The sequence below is a fragment of the Rhinoderma darwinii genome, chromosome 2 (assembly GCF_050947455.1).
Source record: "Rhinoderma darwinii isolate aRhiDar2 chromosome 2, aRhiDar2.hap1, whole genome shotgun sequence".
Taxonomy (NCBI): Eukaryota; Metazoa; Chordata; class Amphibia; order Anura; family Rhinodermatidae; genus Rhinoderma; species Rhinoderma darwinii.
In genome coordinates, this window is record NC_134688.1 from 195,541,170 (window position 1) to 195,562,700 (window position 21,531).

The window sequence follows — 21,531 nt, forward strand, 5'->3', positions numbered from 1 at the left end:
AGCGTAATCTCACGAGATTACGCGGTAAATGACAGGTTACAACGAGATCACGCTTCCTCTGCTGTAACTACCACAGACACAGTAACGAAGTGAAGAGATTGTGAATAGACATCCCGTGGAATGTCTATTCACTGTCTAAACACTTCAGTATTGTTAATGTGTTAGTATAAGACAGCACATAAGGATCTAGCAGGATCCCTATGCGCTGAGTAAATGAATGGAGAGGACGGCATGAGGCTGATTGGTCAGCGTCATACACTCCCTTGTACAACGTCCACTTGGTCTAAAGTAAAAATACGCCCATAAATCTAAAATCGCTAATAAAGTGGTAAAAACAGATCGTTTATTTAAATAAAAAGCATTACTGTCACCTACATTATAGCGCCAATCTCCTTATGTAGGAGATAGGGCACTTATAATGTGGTGACAGAGCCTCTTTAAGGCCAAAACAGGCTTAGACACTAAGGGTTAATGGGGAAAACCCGCTACAGAAAATCAACGAAAACAAAGCATAAATTGACATGCTGCGGATTAAAATTCTGCACCGCAGGACACTTTATTAATGCTGCGTTTTCTTTCCGCAGCGTGGGCGTGAGATTTTCTAAATCACATCCACTTTTCTGCTATTGTAAATGCTGTGGAATTCCGTTGCAGAAATTCCTCTGCGTTTACGTGGGAACCCGGCCTAACTCTTGTTTATGTGTTGCATAATATTTTGTCCATAGGCATACATTGTTAAACTTTCCACAGCGGAACACAATGCAAGGCGTGAGCACACCCCCAGAGGACAAATAAAGGGGTTCTCCTGTTTGGAGGATGTCTACAGCTTTACATGAACCCACCCTCCCCCTCTCGATAACCCTTATACACTTTATTGTCCCTGACAACCACTCTGACAACTGTTCTGAAGAGTAATATAGCACTAGGGGCGCAGTGTCCTTACATGATTCATACAGACATGGGGGCGGTATATTACAGCACACCGCCCCAGCACAGCTGCTCCCGTCACACACACAACTTCCTATACTACACTGCACTTCCTTATATGGAGATCGTGAGAGACCGGAAGTCCTATGCAGTGTGACAAAGAATAGCTTCCCCCGCCAGTCGCGTGTGTGAGCTCTGAGTAGCAGGTAATGTATGGTAGATTATCAATACTGAGAGTATTTCCAGTCAGAATCCGTCCTGACCGTTATTTTCACGGTGTTCCTGTCTGTAGGGAGAAGAAGGAGCGCTACGGTCGTGTTCGGGATTTACCATGCAGGTAAGGGCAGTAACCCGGATTGTATGAGGTGCCTCTTCTCGGTGACATCTCCGTTACTTCAGAATGTGTCCAGTATTTAGTAGGACTTCGGTAGGATTATTAGGCTGAAGTCTGTCATGGTTCCCTCCTTACATTTGCTGTGATGTCCAGGGAGTGTCCACTCTCCAAGTATAGGCTCATTTATAACAAGGACACGTATGAGTAGCGCTCCACCTATAAGTGGCCAAAATAAGCGACTCCTGGCCGCTCCATACTCCTCTGCCATGTTGGTTTTTCATGGTATGAATGAGGAATTGTTACTGATCGGACCTCATAACCGAGCGGGCCATTGTCACTTCTTCTTTCTGATCATGGAGCTACATAACAGTTACAACAGGGCTGGGCGATATTTGCAAAAAATAAAATCTCGATTTATATTCAACACTTGGCGATGTTCGATTTGAGTCTCTATTTTTCTTTTTTTTTTTCTGTTTATCAGTAATACCCAGAGATAATTTAATACATTTTCTTTATATAAATAACTTTTTTAACATATATTGCTATAATTGTCGTACATAACTTCACAACTTTTAACCTCTGTATATGCTTTATTTTATCATAAATACCATTGGAAAAATGTATATTGAATTGATTATAACTTCTGTGTCTCCCGGAAGGGAACAGGTTAACAGAATCTATAATCAATGATGCACTCCATGCACTAACATCCCTCTCTGCCCGTCACCCCCGCAGCCGGTCTCCGACATTGCCGGATTTACACGACCATGAATAATGATCCGTGTGTCAGCCGGATTTCGCGGCCCGATCACGGGACATGGCCATTAACAACTGATCAATTGTCAGTTTTTCATGTCCATTTTGCATCAAAATCTCCAAATTCTCATCGATTTCCAGTCCGTCTGTCCGTCTTTCATTGGCGTAAAAAAAAAAAAGATGGATTTCATTTGTCAGGGTAGATAGTCACATAGTGCCCACATGTAGTGCCATAGTGACCACATGTAGTGACAGTGCCCACATATAGTGCCACAGTGTCCACGTGTAGTGATAGTGCCCACATGGTGCCAGCCCAGCAATATAGTGCCACAATGCCCATGTAGAAAGTGCCACACCCTCTTGCAGATAGCAATCCCACGTAGATTTCACCCCCACATGTAGATCGCACCCCCCTTGCATATCGCAGCACCACCAGCCTCTTTTGTAGAGCGCACCCCCGCTCCCTTGTAGATTACACCCCCCTTCCTTGTATATTGCGCCGCTGTAGCTGCCACTAGAAGCTGAATACCCGGCCAGAGGTGGCCGACACATTGGCTGGGGATTCAACTCCTAGTGGAAGCTACAGCGGCGCAATCTATAACGGGGGGGGGGGTTGTGGTGTTATCTACAGGGTGGTGTGGCTATGTACTAGGAGTCCCTGCTTTCCCTTGGAACTGCTGTTCTGTGCGGAATGATTTTTTTTTCAGTACAGAACAGTAGTTCTGTAGGGAACAGCGGCAGACCAGGAAGTGACGAGACGGCGGGGCGGCGCCACTGAAGAATCTATTCTACAATTCTGTTAAACAGAATCGTGCGAGTCCTTGAGGGTGAATTAATCGATTTAATTTGATGAATCGCCCAGCCTTACATTAACCCGTTAGTGACCGGCCCATAGTCTTTTTACGTCGGTCACTAACGGGCCTTATTCCAATGCCATAGACTTTTTACGTCGCGGCATCGGAATAAGTAAACAGAGCAGGGAGCTGTCAAATCTCCCTGCTCTCAGCTGCCAGAGGGCGTCCCTGCTCTGCCGGGTGAGATCGATATTAGTATCGATCTCACCCGTTTAACCCCTCAGATGCGGTGCTCAATAGCGAGCACCGCATCTGAGTGGTTTTGGAGAGAGGGAGGGAGCTCCCTCTCATCCCACCGACACCCAGCGATAAGATCGCCGAGTGTCAGTGTCTCCCATGGCAGCCGGGGGTCTAATAAAGGCCCCCAGGTCTGCCTGTAATGAATGCCTGCTAGATCATGCCGCAGGCATGACCTAGCAGATGCCTGTCCGTTTTAAACGGACAGGCATAATACACTGCAATACAGAAGTATTGCGGTGTATTATAATAGCGATCGGAGGATCGCATAGTGTAGTCCCCTAGTGGGAATAGTAAAAAAAGAAGTTTAATAAAGTTAATTTAAAAAAAATGAAAAACCCACTTTTTCCCCTTACAAACTGCTTTAGTATTAAAAAAATAAAGTAAAAAAAGTTACACATATTTGGTATCGCCGCGTCCGTAACGACCCCAACTATAAATCTATTACATTACTTAACCCGCACGGTGAACGCCGTAAAAAATGTAATAAAAAAAGATGGAAATTTTTTTTCTGTGAATCCTGATTAAAAAGTGATCAAAAAGTCGCATCTACTCCAAAATGGTACCAATAAAAACTACAAGTCGTCCCGCAAAAAAAAGCCCTCATACAACCGCATCGGCGAAAAATAAAAACGTTACGGCTCTTCAAATATGGAGACAAAAAAACAAATAATTTTGAAAAAAAAAAGCGTTTTTACTGTGTAAAAGTAGTAAAACATACAAAATCTATACAAATTTGGCATCGTTGCAATCGTTACAACCCGCTGAATAAAGTTATTGCGTTATTTATAGCACACGGTAAACGGCGTAGATTTAGGACGCAAAAAAGAGTGGCGAAATTTCCGATTTTTTTTTTTTCTATTCCCCCCCCAAAAAAAGTTAATAAAAGTTAATCAATAAATAATATGTACCTCAAAATGGTGCTATTAAAAAATACAACTTGTCCCGCAAAAAAACAAGACCTTATACAGCTATGTCGACGCAAAAATAAAAAGGTTATAGCTCTTGGAATGCGACGATTGAAAAACGTAAAAAATAGCTTGGTCATTAAGGTCCAATAGGCTGGTCATTAAGGGGTTAAAGGGTTTTCTGCTTTGGACAATCAATAAGCTCAATACAGGGTGTCCTGCTGCTGCGACCCCCAATGATCATCTGTAAACTGTATAGGAATCTGGAAGCAAGTGTTCAATTCTCCTGCTGCACCTCCTCAAGGGAAACCAAGCAGAAGTCTGTGGGTGCAATTCGTTAAGACTGGGGTTTCATATGTCAGTCTTAATGGAAAGAAAAGCTGGAGTAAAATACCGCACATTTATTAAGAGGCGAATGTCCCACAATGTGTCGCCGGGCCATGTGCCATCCATTCCTCCGACATTGGCTGTAAAATATAAAAACCGCACTCTCTTCTCCTCTACTCTGGGTGACTCCTCAGTCCAGCATCGCTCATACTAGGTGCTGATCATGTCCTTCTATGTGATACAGCACTTCAATGTCATCAGTGCAGTGTCACATCCAGATACTGCCTAGTGCCAGTACATAGTTTTTTTCCAATGGGGGCCTCTGCATTGCTATGCCCCATAGAATTCCATTTATGGCAGCTAGGAGCTGGCGTAGATTTCTGCTAGAATTTACATAAGTTTTGTGGTGTAGATTATAATAAATTTGTTGGGCTGCTGTGGCCACGTCCCTTATTGGAAGCCACGCTCTCTTTCCACAAAAGTGGCAAACGCAGGGGTAATAAAAGTCCTGGGGCTTTTGCGACTTTTCTACAGCACAAAACTGGTGTAGAAAAGTTGATAAATTACCCCCCTGTGTTGCTGCGTTGCATGCAGGTTTTAAAAAACAAAACGACATTTACTGCAAAAGTCCGGAAGGAATCTGCGACATGTAAGACAGGCCGGATATTTAAGAATCCAGAGCATACCCAGGTTTTTTCCATCAAGTATGAATGGGACTTTTTAACACCCCATTCACTGCATCGTACCGTACTTTGTTGCAGGTTGTGCACTGAAAATCTGAATTGACCATTACGCAGTTCTCACTGCTCGCACGTTTGGTCTTCTTTATGTGGCCACCATTGACTTGTTTTGCAAAACGGGGATCAATGGCCCCCCATTCTTCTGATAGGTGAAGGTCTCAGAGGTGGAACCCCCCCATCTATTCTTGTAGCACTGCAATAAATGTCTGAAGTGGGATTTTTTTCATTGTACTACCAACATTGTCTGATTGTATCTGAATTCTAGTCTGTCGTGTGATTACATTTGTGGAGTTTAACCAGATCCGTTTCACTTCAGGACCCTAATGCAGATACAGAATGGAATGACATCTTACGCAGAAAAGGTATCCTTCCTCCCAAGGAGGTACCGAAAGAGGATGAAGAGGAAGAAGCTGAGATCCTGAAGCAGCAATCAGTTGGTGAGTACTTGATGGGGTAATAATCGTACTCCGTATTTGTAATCTTCTTTATACTCCTTCTTGTTCATGTTTTAGAGACTTTGTCAACCTTTTTTTCTGAATCTTTCGTTTCCATACAAACCTGTCAGATGTCAAACAAACTGAGATTATAGTATATGATTGCAGTTTATATATCATGCCACACGTTCCAAATTCTGTCCAAAGATTCCATTGATTTAGTTTATTTTAAAAGATCTGCTGGTAACCGTGATGGATGGCTTAAAGGAACAGTGTCATCACAAATTATTTTTTTATATGTTAAAGATGTTAGTGCTTTATTAAAAACGTTTATATTCATTTGTGTGTTTGTGTTTTACTTTTTCTTATTTTTACACTTTTTCTTCCCTATGGGGGCTGCCATTTTTTGTTCCATTTCTGTCTGTGTCGATTAACGACACATACAGACATGGAATACGGCAGCCACAGTCCCATAGGGACTGCGAACGGCTCCCGTCCCATTGACTTCAGTGTACGGCGTCTGTGTGGGAACTGCGCATGCGCCGCTCCCACACAGTCCAATTCGAAATTGGCGCCGTCCGGCGCCATTTTCCTGTGGACCGGAAGTCGCGGCCGGACAGTAATATTACTATTTCCGGTCGCGGCTTCCGGATTTGTGCACTTGGACCAGCGGCAGCAAACGGAGCGGACGGGCCGGAGGGAGCCGCGGCGGCAGGAGCAGGTAAGAGATTTCAATGTATGTTCGTGTTTGTGTGTGTTTACTACTGTATGTAAACCTACTACACTGTGTGTTAGCTCAAAAAATGGCGACACACAGCGTAGGAGGTTACACCGTTCAAACCCCTCGTTTATCCCGGCACTAGCCAGGATAAAGGAGGGGGGGGATGCTGAGAGCTCACTAGAGCGAGGGCTTTTAACCCATTGTTGCAATGCTGCAATTTTGGGAATAGCTCCATCTAGTGACCAAAAATGGGTAGTATTATAAATTAGAATTAATTTATAATATTTCCTGACTATTTCCTGACTCGTGAAAAAAATAAAAAAAATTTGAACAATGTTTAATCACCCACACACTAAATGTTTAATTTTTTTAAAAAAAACATGTTTTTCTGGCAACACATTCCCTTTAATATAGTTTTTTAGCACAGAAATCAAACTAATCTGGTCAGAACTTCTGGATGCTAAATAATAATAATTAGCAGACTTTTGCTGATTTTCACTTTTGTCTCTTTATTTAGGTGGGTGGGGCTTAGCGAGAGGGGACACGGCCACCCACGGACCAATATATTTGCTATAATTTATGTCAGATATTTGTGTAAATTATACCAGAAATCACTTTGTAGTTCAGACATAAGATTTGACAAATTTATTACGAGGTGTACGCCTCTTAATACATTTGACGATTCTTACTCCCGTGGCTGTCAGTATACAATGCAATTATGTGATTATTTCTTGTGACCGCATTAATGTGGTGTCGTAGACATGCCACAAAGCCCTTTCCAATTACATTGGGAAATACCGCCTTTACACAGGGGCAGAATCTTGACTGAGGTTTTCCTGGAAATAATGTTAATTCAATGACTTGAGAATGTTTGATTTATGAATATTCACAACTTAGGCTTTAAATCTTTTAACGTTTAGAAGACAGATCAAGATCTACAACCACCGTGAGTTCTAGGCGCAGTATACTGTAAATATCTACTGTACTGGTACAGTATATGATAGCCGGGACCTAAGCAAATGTTTTATTTAGATTGTGCTTGAATTCTTTTGTATTTTGTTGTTTCAGTGAAAACATATGAGGACATGACGCTGGAAGAACTTGACGAGAATGAGGATGAATTTAGTGAGGAAGATGAGAGAGCCATAGAACTATACAAGTGAGCTTTACTACAGCTAATCAAACCGAAACCTGAACCCCCCTTATATTGCTTAAAACTTGGCTGTTATTTCATCTAATCTACTGGAACTTGTTTCTAAAAACAAGTACAACAATGTTTGGATGTTGACCTAAGCAACCCAATTCCTGATCCTAAAAAACATTCTAAAATTTTGCTCTGATCCCCATTGGGCCTGTGTAAAGACTAGGCCTTGTTGATGTTTCATCCATAACATCACCTGACTACATCATCCAATCGCTGCTGTGGGGCATTGATGTCACTATGGACGAAGCATCCCCACTCTTGCAGTGATTGGATGGTGAGACCACCTGACTTTACATGGCTACATCACTGAGGCTATGCACAGGACAGACGGCAACAGGTGGTACCAAAGAAACATTTTGACTGTAATTTTCAAATTACCCCTGCAAGTGTCGTCAAAATTTTAACCCGTTAGTGACCGGCCCATCGTGCTTCTACGTCGGTCACTAACGGGCCATATTCCGATGCCATAGACTTTTTACGTCGCGGCATCGGAATAAGTTTACAGAGCAGGGAGCTGTCAGATCTCCCTGCTCTCAGCTGCCAGAGGTAGCTGAGGGCTGGGAGCGTCCCTGCTCTGCCGGGTGAGATCGATATTAGTATCGATCTCGCACGTTTAACCACTCAGATGCGGTGCGCAATAGCGAGCACCGCATCTGAGTGGTTTTGGAGAGAGGGAGGGAGCTCCCTCTCTCCCCCCCACCGACACCCGGCGATACGATCGCCTAGTGTCGGTGTCTCTAATGGCAGCCGGGGGTCTAATAAAGGCCCCCAGGTCTGCCTGGAGTGAATGCCTGCTAGATCATGCCGGAGGCTTGACCTAGCAGATGCCTGTCCGTGTTAAACGGACAGGCGGTAATACACTGCAATACAAAAGTATTGCAGTGTATTATAAATGCGATCGCAGAATCGCATATTATAGTCCCCTAATGGGACTAGTAAAAAAGTGAAAAAAAGTTTAATAAAGTTAATTAAAAAAAATGAAAAACCCAGCTTTTCCCCTTACAAACTGCTTTACTATTAAAAAAACAAAATAAAGTTAAAAAGTTACACATATTTGGTATCGCCGCGTCCGTAACGACCCCGACTATAAATCTATTACATTATTTAACCCGCACGGTGAACGCCGTAAAAAATGTAATAAAAAACTATGGAAAAATTGCTGTTTTCTGTGAATCCTGACTTTAAATTTTTTTTATAAAAAGTGATCAAAAAGTCGCATCTACTATAAAATGGTACCAATAAAAACTACAAGTCGTCCCGCAAAAAAAAAGCCCTCATACAACTGCATCGGCGAAAAAATAAAAACGTTATGGCTCTTCAAATATGGAGACACAAAAACAAATAATTTTGAAAAAAAAGTGTTTTCACTATGTAAAAGTAGTAAAACATACAAAATCTATACAAATTTGGTATCGTTGCAATCGTAACAACCCGCTGAATAAAGTTATTGTGTTATTTATACCACACGGTAAACGGCGTAGATTTAGGACGCAAAAAAAGAGTGGCGAAATTTCAGATTTTTTTTTCTATTCCCCCCCCCAAAAAAAAGATAATAAAAGCTAATCAATAAATAATATGTACCTAAAAATGGTGCTATTAAAAAATACAACTTGTCCTGCAAAAAACAAGACCTTATACAGCGATGTCGACGCAAAAATAAAAAGGTTATAGCTCTTGGAATGCGACGTTTGAAAAACTTAAAAAATAGCTTGGTCATTAAGGTCCAAAATAGGCTGGTCATTAAGGGGTTAAGTGACTCCATGAGTAAATAATTGGGAGAAAATTCCAAGGGTATGATGTTTTTTTTTTTTTTTCTTCTGGAAGCGATTCCTTGGTGATTGTTATTTAATACATAATTTCATATAAGTGTGATAAAATGTCTGTTATTTTCTGACCGGACATGCCTCAGGTGGCCATTAAAGCCCCACCCAGGTCCCATTCTGCCAGAGCAGAGGTCTTCTGCAGAAAGCATCTCTACCTCTGTAGGGCCTGGCTCATCTAGAGACGAGTAGTTTCAGTGGTCGCCGTGTAATACCTCATTTTGCTCCAGAAACAAATAAGACTAGCTGGTGGCTTCTCTGGTTATAACAGCTGACTGCAAGTGGTGTGAGAAGTGGGACCCCCATGCACAATTAATCATCAGGGGACGTATTAAATAAATATATATATATATATATATAATGGTTGGGGAAACCGGACAGCCCCATCAAAAAAGTCGTCTTAACACATTGTGAAGATTATTTTTAACATGATCTAATGCCCTAAGGAGCAGTGCAGCTTTACATAGTGTACGGTTTGCACTTCCGAACTTGGGCACACATTCGTGGAGACTTCTGAGTTTTGTATTATCTGGTGCCTTCACTTGACTATGTCTATATATCCCATTCACGATCATGCTGTGAATGCGCTTTCATCCACCCATCTCTTTTCTGTTGACTGGGGCACTGCCATTCTTTAGGTTGGTGGGCATACCAGTGGTCAAGCCACCAACAATCTGACATTTATGGCATATCAAATTGATATGTTAGGTTTTCCCAGTAAAGAAATTTATATTTAAGGCCAAAATCAAAAAGGGTAAAAAAGTTATTCTTCTGTTTTCCTTAATTCTTCTTGATCGATAGGGACACCAGAGGTCCCACCGATCACAGTGTTGTGGCAGGCCCTAATGATATGCTTTAACATTATTCGATAATAATGCGGCTTTGTTCACATCTGCGCTAGCGCTCCGTTCCGATGTTCCGTCTGAGCTTTCCGTCGGAACGGAGCCCTGACACACAAATGGAAACCGTAGGTTTCCGTTTCCATCACCATTGATTTCAATGATGACGGATCCTGTGCCAATGGCTTCCGTTTGTCTCCGTTGTGCAAGGGTTCCGTTGTTTTGACGGAATCATAAATAGCGTGGGCGACTACGGAACGTCTGAACGGGACCCTGGCGCAGATGTGAGCGAAGCCTACCCCTTAAACCTTTGTGCCATAGAATATAACCAGTTGTTTCCTGTAAGCAACCCTTGTGGAGTGGCTGACTGTAGTTTTCTTGAATTGGATTACCGCTATCACTACTTGATCTCATGTGTCTCCATCTCTGAGATCCTCCAGAAACACTTAAAGGAACAGTGTCACGAAAAAAAAATTTTTTACATCAGTTTGATTTTAGTGTTTTATTAAAAACTTTTAGATTTATTTGTGTGTTTGTGTTTTACTTTTTTTTTATTTTTACACTTTCTTCCCTATGGGGGCTGCCATTTTTTTTTCCATTTCTGTATGTGTCGATTAACGACACATACAGACATGGAATACGGCAGCTACAGTCCCATAGTGAATGCGAACGGGGCCCGTTCCATCCACCATGCTGTACGCCGTCTGTGTGGGAACGGCGCATGCGCCGCTCCCACACAGTCCAAGTTGAACTGTGCGCTGTCCGGCGCCATTTTCCTGTAGACCGGAAGTCGCGGCCGGACAGTAAGATTACTACTTCCGGTCGCGGCTTCCGGACTTGTGCACTTGGAGCGGCGGTAGCAGACGGAGCGGACAGACCGGAGGGAGCGGCGGCGACTGCAGCAGGTGAGTTATTTCTGTGTATGTAAGTGTTTTAATGTGTGATTACTACTGTATGTAAACCTACTACACTGTGTGTTAGCTCAAAAAATGGCGACACACAGTGTAGGAGGTTTGACCGTTCAATCCCCTCGTTTCTCCCGGCACTAGCCAGGATAAAGGAGGGGGTGATTCTGAGAGCGCTAGAGCGAGTGAGTTTTCTCAAATTTTGCAGCATAAAGCAATGTGGTTGCTTTACCACATGCAATTTTGGGAATTGCTCCATCTAGTGACCAGCACTGGGAAATATTATAATTAGAATCTAATTTATAATATTTCCTGACTCATTAAAAAAATTAGAACAATGTTTAATCACCTATACATTAATTGTTTAACTAAAAAAAAAAAAAATTTTTTTCTAGCGTCACATTCCCTTTAAAGGGGTTTTCCCACCGCAACAACTTATCACAAGATAGGTGATAAGGGTTTGATGGCTGGTGGTCGCACTTGGCCTTCCGCTCCATTTATTCTCTATTGGACTGCCGGGGAAGTCTGAGCTCTGTACACGGCTATCTCCGGCAGTCCCATAGAGAACGAATGGAGTGGCAGGGAGCGTGCGTGTCTTGCTGCACCCTTCATAAGGGGATTCGGGACGCCTGTTCTCTTGATGGGCAGGGGTCCCAGAGGATGGACCCTGAGCGGTCAAACACTTATCTATCCTATGCATAGGTGAGAAGTTGATGTGGTGGGACAACCCCTTTAAGGTCTGGTCAGAGGCTGCAGAGTTACAGTGCGGCTTCTGCACTAAAAATCCATGTCAAATTGATACTATGCTAGTGAATGGAGTTTTGGAATATCTCATTTAGATGATGTGTAATTGTGTATTTTGCAGATTCGCTGAGTATGTCTTAAACCATATTGTTTATATGTGCACCTATGTTACAGGAAGCAAAGGCTGGCTCAGTGGCAAGCAGCCCAAATAAAGAATAAGTTTGGGGAGGTGTTGGAGATCTCTGGACAAGACTACATACAAGAGGTGACAAACGCTAGAAAAGATCTCTGGGTGATTTTGCATCTTTACAAACCAGGGTAAGCATTTATGGCTCCTGCATTGATCTGAGAAAATAAGCGAGAAGACTTAAAGGGAATGTGTTGCCAAAAAAACATGTTTTGTTTTTTTTAAATTAAACATTGTTCAAATTTTTTTTTTTTCACGAGTCAGGAAATATTATAAATTAATTCTAATTTATAGTATTACCCATTTCTGGTCACTAGACGGAGCTATTCCCAAAATTGCAGCATTGCAAAATTGGGTAAAAAGCCCTCGCTCTAGTGAGCTCTCAGCATCCCCCCCTCCTTTATCCTGGCTAGTGCCGGGATAAACGAGGGGTTTGAACGGTGTAACCTCCTACACTGTGTGTCGCCATTTTTTGAGCTAACACACAGTGTAGTAGGTTTACATACAGTAGTAAACACACACAAACACGAACATACATTGAAATCTCTTACCTGCTCCTGCCGCTGGTCCAAGTGCACAAGTCCGGAAGCCGCGACCGGAAGTAGTAATATTACTGTCCGGCCGCGACTTCCGGTCCACAGGAAAATGGCGCCGGACGGCGCCAATTTCAAATTGGACTGTGTGGGAGCGGCGCATGCGCAGTTCCCACACAGACGCCGTACACACAAGTGAATGGGACGGGAGCCGTTCGCAGTCCCTATGGGACGGTGGCTGCTGTATTCCATGTCTGTATGTGTCGTTAATCGACACACACAGAAATGGAACAAAAAATGGCAGCCCCCATAGGGAAGAAAAAGTGTAAAAATAAGAAAAAGTAAAACACAAACTCACAAATAAATATAAACGTTTTTAATAAAGCACTAACATCTTTAACATATAAAAAAATAATTTGTGATGACACTGTTCCTTTAAGGCGGTAATATTACCACCCGATACCACCTTTAAGATCAGTGTGGTAATATATAACAAGTATAGGTTTTGTTTTTGTTTTATACTTTGGTTAAATAAATTATATTATATTCTTGGTTTTTTTTTTGTCGTGTTTTTTTTTCTTCTTCTCTGCTCTGGATATTTTTTGATCACTTAGTATTTAAAGAGGCTCTGTCACCAGATTTTGCAACCCCTATCTCATATTGCAGCAGATCGGCACTGCAATGTAGATAAGAGTAACGTTTTGTTTTTTTGTTTTTTTAAAACGAGCATTTTTGGCCAAGTTATGACCATTTTTATATTTATGCAAATGAGGCTTTCTAAAGTACAACTGGGCGTGTATTATGTGCGTACATCGGGGCGTTTTTACTTCTTTTACAAGCTGGGCGTTGAGACTAGAAGTATCATCCACTTCTCTTCAGAACGCCCAGCTTCTGGCAGTGCAGACACAGCGTGTTCTCGTGAGATCACGCTGTGACGTCACTTTCCCAGGTCCTGCATCGTGTCGGACGAGCGAGGACACATCGGCACCAGAGGCTACATTTGATTCTGCAGCAGCATCGGCGTTTGCAGGTAAGTCGATGTAGCTACTTACCTGCAAACGCTGATGCTGCTGCAGAATCAACTGTAGCCTCTGGTGCCGATGTGGCCGACACGATGCAGGACCTGGGGCAGGAAGTGAGTGACGTCACAGCGTGATCTCTCGAGAACACGCTGTGTGTCTGCACTGCCAGAATCTGGGCGTTCTGAAGAGAAGTGGATGATACTTCTCGTCAGAACGCCCAGCTAGTAAAAGTAGTAAAAACGCCCCGATGTACGCACATAATACACGCCCACTTGGACTTTTACTTTTAAACACACCCACTTGGACTTTTGCAAGCCTCATTTGCATAAATATAAAAATGGTCATAACTTGGCCAAAAATGCTCGTTTTTAAAAAAAAAACAAAAACCGTTACTCTTATCTACATTGCAGCGCCGATCTGCTGCAATAGGAGATAGGGGTTGCAAAATCTGGTGACAGAGCCTCTTTAACTTTTTTTTTTTTTTTAAGTCCCCTTGGACTATTATTTTTAGAAGTTCTATTTTCAAACATAATGTATTATCATATGTCTAACTGTACATTACTGCCTGTTCTTGAAAAATGCACAGGCATATGATATGCGAATCACAGCCGTCCTCCGGTGGGTGATTGCGTGGGTGATTGCGCAGGTACAGCTTCTGTCCCCTGCGTGATCACCATCACGTACATGTGGATGCGTGAACCCTTACTCTGAATGGATATGTATGTGACGATGCGAGAGAGTTAAGAGTAGTCCTATGTATAATATGTCCACAATTTGTGAACAGTTGTCTTAAAGAAGCATTCCAGCTAATTTTATTTTTATTTATTTTTTGCACATCTAACGCTAGCTCAACAGCACTATTCTAGCAGTGCAATTTATTCTTCCCAGCTACGTTGCATCTATACATTTTGAACCCTTGTCATAAGGCTCTGTCTGACCACCAGAATAGACCATACTCTCTTTTTTGTAGGAGCTGTGTAGCTGACTTCCTGTGAACTACAGGATTACATTATCGCCCATCCAATCCCTCCTGGCAAATCTGAGACCCCCATTCCTACCCACCCAGTTCCCCCTCCTTGTTCCTGTTTATGTCCCCCAAGCATAGAGTGCTATTGAAGAGATTATTTCTTCCCTATCTAAGGTAGCAGGATTGCAGTGATATAATGTATGGATTAATCTAATGATGAGCTGTAGTTCTAAAACTCCCCTGGCTCACACTGCCTGTCTATACTATCTGTGAGTGCTGTGTGCAGAGTCCAGTGTATTACTATGAGATGCTGCTTCTCACTGCCTCCTGTGTAAAAAGTGACATGGGGAAAACATACACAAGCAAAAAACAGGGAGACCAGATAAAAACCACATAGGAATACACTGAGACTGCAGTGTGAGGACAGAAATTCTATGTCACTGATCTATAACTTGCTCTGCTCGGAGTCCTATCTAAGTGCATCAAGTGCAGTGCGGAGAGACGCTGCCCCCTCTGTAAAGCCAGAAGCATTATGGGAAATGTAGGCTGTATTGGGGGAACCATATCAGGGGAAGAAGGAACAAAGATGACAGACAACCCAAAAAATGGCACATCAACTAAAATAGGTTTATAAAAGGCAAGAACTTTGACAGTATTCTTTAATAGCTTATGCTGCACCATATGGGCAAGAACAATTGCTGGAGTGCTTCTTTAATGATTAGCATGATAGCCGTGCAGTATAAGCTACATCTATGAGTGACTTTACTCCCTTGTATATGATACAGGATACTTTTGTCAAGGTCAAAGTAGTTTCCCTTGTGTGGAAAGTCCTGAAATGCAGCTATTCCAATTGCTAGTGATCTGCAGTATATGATACATATGTGCTGTCTGTGTTTTCTAATTGTCCACCAATGAATCTTTTGTCCATGTTTGTTTGTTTTCCAGAATTCCTCTTTGCACGTTAATAAACCAACACCTAGCTGTTCTTGCTAGAAAGTTTAAAGATGTGAAATTTGTAAAAGCCATTTCAACGACCTGTATACCAAACTATCCTGACAAGAACCTACCTACTGTCTTTGTTTATCTTGGTGGGGAAATCCGTGCTCAGTTTATAGGACCACTTGTGTTTGGTGGCATGAATCTGACACGGGATGGTAAGTGAACTGTTGTAATGATCTTGTAAGCTTCGTTCTCCTTATATTTGACATCTTGGTTGAGCTACTAACCTATATAATAAAATAAGCTACACTTATTTGAGAAGGAATTGGGGTACAGTCACTTTGCTTCTCTGGGTTGTCTTTTTGGATAATTTGTGCTATTGCTTCAGCCCGTGAAGAGAAGCCTATGTATGTTTTGGAAACACATAGGTGACGTTAAGTCTGTAAGGTCACTATGGTGCAATGGCTTCCCTTTTTACAGGTGTTTTTTTTTTGTTTTGTTTTTTGTAACTCTTATTGATTTTTAACGGGTTTGTCATTTATCATTTGTTTTGGGAGAGGATAGAGCAACATGCTATACTATTCTGTCCGTCAAAAATGGACGCTCAACAGAAAAGACGCAAGTTTGAACGAAGCCTAAATAAGCTATATTCAACCATTTCTATATTCTTAATTTTTTTTTTTTAAACAATCTTGTTTCTTTTACCATAGAATTAGAATGGAAAATATCAGAATCTGGAGCCATCAAGACAGACCTTGAGGAGAACCCTCGACAACAAATTCAGGACCAGCTCATGTCTTCCATTAGGAGTTCTATTGTTACAACCAAAGACTTTGATTCAGACGAGGACTAATTTCTAAGCTTTTGTTTTTACTTTTGTACAGTTATGTTAAAATGAATGATCTGATGTGTGGATCATATACGTGGATGGTTCAAGCAAGGAGTAAAGCAAATAAACTAAAATCCTACAAACATAAAATACATGAAATGATGTAAACATTTTCTGTCCTGCAGTTAATGTAGATCATGGCATTAAGTAATGTGTCCTATCAGATAGGAGTTGTAAGTGCCATGTTAATGCACAGTAAAGCTGGCCATACATTAGTCATTACAGATGGCCACTTTCTGAATGACGTCATTCATGGTTGGTCTGTGAAGGTTGTTGTTTTCGATGACAACACTATAGGTAAAAATGAGAAATTGACGATCGATCTTTGCCTTGATCTGCGGCCTTTGCGGACCATAAAATGACTTGTCCTGAGTTTTTGCAGTCCGCAAATGTGGCCCCTGCACCGATATGTGTAAATCACTGTCGTGTGCATGGGGCCGTAAAAAAGAATGAGTCCGCAAAAGAGCAGATAAATTGCGGCTGCGAAAATACGGTCAAGTTCAATAGGCCTAAATAAGTCAATTGGTTTGTCACCTAAATGAATGTCATAAAGCTCTTAATTTTAAAGTTATCGGTGTACGTACGATTTTTCTTTTCAGGCAATAATAGATAACTGTAGAAACTGTCAAATTTTACCCCTTTTTACTAAAAATCACTGCTCACGTCGTATTACCAATGTAATTTATAAGGTTAAGCAGCTTCAGTGCAGTCAGACTACAATTTTATCCTAAACTCACAACTACAAACCCATTTACCTGTTTCTTATGACCATAATGTGCACCTCAGATTTTCTGCGACTTAAATATGGTATCCTCAGGATAAGGCATCAAAATTTGATGGGTGAGGGTCCAACCCTTGTGAACCCTGCCGATCAGCAGAACGTAGGGGCCGTGTTTCAATTGATTCGGACTAAGCCACAACTATATGTACGGCACAATGCCCGTGTAAACAATAAGGTACCCCCGCCGACCAAATATTTATTACCTATTCTGAGGATAGTCCATCAATATTAAAGAGGACCTATTCATCAAGAGAAAAACACAAAGGGGCAGATTTGCTAAGACTGGCATTTCATACGCCAGTCTTCGCTGTCTGCTCCGCTGGAGTAAGGTGCAACAGCTTTATTAAGAGACGCATTTTGCCGTAATACTCCTGACTTCCATGTCGCAGCTCTATTGAGCCTATTGGCTTTATGTATCCTTGCTGCATTCTAGGGGAAGGGGGTTGCCCCCTTTGCTAACCATTTAAGCATGCCGTGTAGTTTTGTTTCTGTTTTTTGCTGCATTTGGGTAGGAAACCAGTCTCAAGTTCGTGGGGGTGGGTTTGGGTTGGGTTTCTTTTGTTACTGCCTGTGGTGTTCTAGGTAATATCATCAAAGTAAGGTTATTAGGAGGTCAGTTAATAACTCCTTCTGACACAGAAGATACAACTGATTTACAGAAGAAATGCAGATCTTTGGCCATCAAAGGACGTTCACTGTCTGACAAATGTTTAATTGGCCCTTTCCTCACCAAGGTGCGAGATGTGCTGATTAAGAATTTGTCACCAGGGCTTGTATCTAACCTTAGATAGCATTCTCACCTAGGGCTGGAGGTAATTGCCCACACATCCTGACCAAACATCTAAAGCTATGCAAATGGCTGCCTGCGGTGTCTGCCATGCGGACAAGGTAAGCATAGGCCATTGTTACATGTTTCAAAGAAAATATGATACATCAAGGCAAACCCCATCATAATTGATATTTGTAGTGACCCACATAGCTAGTTATAATCAGGGGAAATAGCCCTCACATATATGTCAAATTCACATCCATACACCCAGAGGAAGTACCTGAAATTGGATGTTGGCTAAAAACATGGGCCTATTATAGTGGTGTTTGATATTTCCTGGTTGGTAAATTTCTGCACAGGTGAATGCAGGTAATATTATATTTCTAGGGGATTCCTGCAAGGACACATGACCACTTTTATGTTTCTCTATAGAAATACAACTGTGTAATGGGAGAAGTACGCTTCATTATCATGTGAACAGCCTCCTCTCAGTGACATCACCAGCCAGTGAACTGGAGGGAAAAACGGAGTTTAAAGAGGCTCTGTCACCAGATTATCAAATCCCTATCCCCTATTGCATGTGATCGGCGCTGCAATGTAGATAACGGTAACGTTTTTTTTGTTTTTTTTAAAACGATCATTTTTGGCTAAGTTATGAGCAATTTTATATTTATGCAAATGAGCCTTTCTAATGGACAACTGGGCGTGTTTTCTCTTATTTCCAACTGGGCGTGTATTGTGTTTTTTAGCAACTGGGCGTGTTTACGTCTTTCACTGCACAATCACACTGCTGTGGATCATGCTGGGCTGGAACAATGTGAAGTGTAGGTCACTGATTGGTCAGCCTCATACACTTCTCTTTACAACACCAAAAAGTAAAAACATGCCCAGTTGTCCATTGAGAAACTCATTAGCATAAATCTAAACTAGCTCATAACTTGCTCAAAAATTATCGTTTTTCAAAATAAAAACCACTGCTGTTCTCTACATTACAGCGCCAATCAGATTATATAGGAGATAGGGCACTTATAATCTGGTGACAGAGCCTCTTTAAAAATGCCAGGAGAAGTGAGGGTCAGTGTCAGCCGTTGGGGATCCATATCTCGGTTGGAGTGACTGCCCGTATTTTCAGCTGTCCCCACAGCCAGGATATCGCCGCTGTACATCAGTAAGGTTGTGTTCTGTTTCTTTTATCTTCATAAACTGATTGCATTGTAACTGTATGTATATTTTTCATCTTTTAATCTGCCACCTATTTTTTTGTATTGCACTGCACTATTGTGTATTAAATTTGAAATATTTATAAGTCTCTTCCTTGTAGTCTTACAGAACTTAATCTTCCGAAGGTGAGGAACGTTACCTGTATTTTATGTTCCATTTAGATAACCTGTGTTATAGGAACTGGTGTTAAGGGAACATTGAGACGTAGGCCCCTATTGCCTAGATAAGTATAGGTGGTGGTAGCATAATGTGGTATAAATTATTGGGATGTTGGAAACCTATGTGAGTAATTTAGCATAATCCTGTCATCTAGAGTAGGTGGGCGTGGATTTATGAGGTAAATTAAAAGCTCAGTAGTCTAGTTCACCCCTGTGACGTGACCTGAGATCGGCGATCGTCACAGATTGGTGGCAGCGGTGGGATAGTGTTGTTGTTACTTACACTGTTAACCCGTTAGTGACCGGTCCATCGTGTTTCTACGTCTGTCACTAACGGGCCTTATTCCGATGCCATAGACTTTTTACGTCGCGGCATCGGAATAAGTAAACAGAGCAGGGAGCTGTCAAATCTCCCTGCTCTCAGCTGCCAGAGGCAGCTGAGGGCTAGGAGCGTCCCTGCTCTGCCGGGTGAGATCGATATTAGAATCGATCTCACCCGTTTAACCCCTCAGATGCGGTGCTCAATAGCGAGCACCGCATCTGAGTGGTTTTGGAGAGAGGGAGGGAGCTCCCTCTCTCCCCCACCGACACCCGGCGATACGATCGCCGAGTGTCTGTGTCTCCAATGGCAGCCGGGGGCCTAATAAAGGCCCCCAGGTCTGCCTGGAGCGAATGCCTGCTAGATCATGCTGGACAGGCATAATACACTGCAATACAGAAGTATTACAATAGCGATCGCAGAATCGCATATTATAGTCCCCTAGTGGGACTAGTAAAAAAGTTTAATAAAGTTAATGAAATAAAAATGAAAAACCCACTTTTTCCCCTTACAAACTGCTTTACTATTGAAAAACCAAAATAAAGTAAAGTTACACATATTTGGTATCGCCGCGTCCGTAACGACCCCGACTATAAAGCTATTACATTACTTAACCCGCACGGTGAACGCTGTAAAAAATGAAATAAAAAACGACAGAAAATTTGCTGTTTTCTGTGAATCCTGACTTTAAAAAAATGTGATTAAAAAGTGATCAAAAAGTCGCATCTACTCCAAAATCGTACCAATAAAAACTACGAGCCGTCCCGCAAAAAAAAAAAGCCCTCCTACAACCGCATCGGCGAAAAAATAAAAACGTTACGGCTCTTCAAATATGGAAACACAAAAACAAATAATTTAGAAAAAAAAGTGTTTTTACTGTGTAAAAGTAGTAAAACATACAAAAACTATACAAATTTGGTATCGTTGCAATCGTAACAATCCGCTGAATAAAGTTATTGTGTTATTTTATACCACACGGTAAACGGCGTAGATTTAGGACGCAAAAAAGAGTGGCGGAATTTCATATTTTTTTCTATTCCCCCCCCCCCCCCCCCCCCAAAAAAAAAGTTCATAAAAGTTAATCAATAAATAATATGTACCTCAAAATGGTGCTATTAAAAAGTACAACGTGTCCCGCAAAAAACAAGACCTTATACAGCTATGTCGACGCAAAAATAAAAAGGTTATAGCTCTTGGAATGCGACGATGGAAAAACGTAAAAAATGGCTTGGTCATTAAGGTCCAAAATAGGCTGGTCATTAAGGGGTTAAAGACGTTAAGTGTTTTGTTTAAGAAATTAACCTTTACACTTAAGGGCTGGAGTATCTTTGAAAATAAATAATACAACAGTCCACAAGGAAGAACTCAGTGCATACTTTTTGTTAGCGAACATACATACGTGCAAAACAGTTTCCCTTCCCCTTGTTTTTTCTTTTATTTTGAAAAACCGCTGATAAGATGGCAGAGGTGTATAGAAATAAGAGGAAAGATGAACTGCTAGTCCTCTGTGAGGAGAGAAGGCTGGACGGAACGAACAAAAGTAAAGCAGATCTGATCCAAGCGTTGGTGGCTGATGATGCACAGCTCCACCATTCCGTGGGACCAGAGCAGGAAACTTTAGCCTCAGAGGAACGGACAGAAGATTCTAGTCAGGATCTGGCTGGGCATAGCAGTACCAGGTCTCAAAACGGTATGGAGTCTTCTCTTTCTCTAATCCTCCAGAAGATGGGCAACTGTGATCCGAATATGCGGATGCAACTGGTGATGCAAGAGCGCCAAGCAGAGCGAGAAGCTGCACAACGCAAAGCAGATCAAGAGTTTGCAGAACGTCAAGCGGAGCGAGAAGAACGCCAGGCAGAGCGGGAGTACCAGCTCAAGTTGACCCAAATGCAGCTGCCAAGTGCTTCATCCTCACCTCAGGGTGAGTCCAATTATTTGGGTGTTGGAAACCTATGTGAGTAATTTAGCATAATCCTGTCATCTAGAGTAGGTGGGC

General features: G+C 42.0%; 1 protein-coding gene across 1 annotated transcript; it reads left to right on the forward strand.

The window, feature by feature from the left end:
- Positions 1-1,063: 1,063 nt before the first annotated feature.
- Positions 1,064-19,143, forward strand: PDCL3 (phosducin like 3). Its single transcript, XM_075852678.1, has 7 exons — positions 1,064-1,133; positions 1,220-1,264; positions 5,400-5,520; positions 7,307-7,397; positions 11,925-12,068; positions 15,405-15,613; positions 16,109-19,143. The coding sequence occupies exons 2-7, from the start codon at positions 1,259-1,261 to the stop codon at positions 16,249-16,251; spliced, it is 714 nt and encodes a 237-aa protein (XP_075708793.1). The 5' UTR covers positions 1,064-1,133; positions 1,220-1,258; the 3' UTR covers positions 16,252-19,143.
- Positions 19,144-21,531: the final 2,388 nt, after the last annotated feature.

Excerpts from the sequence above, each read along its gene's own strand:
- PDCL3 (XM_075852678.1), top strand. Across the intron at positions 5,521-7,306 it reads CCTGAAGCAGCAATCAGTTG|TGAAAACATATGAGGACATG; the intron begins GTGAGTACTTGA and ends TTGTTGTTTCAG. Across the intron at positions 12,069-15,404 it reads TTGCATCTTTACAAACCAGG|AATTCCTCTTTGCACGTTAA; the intron begins GTAAGCATTTAT and ends TTTGTTTTCCAG.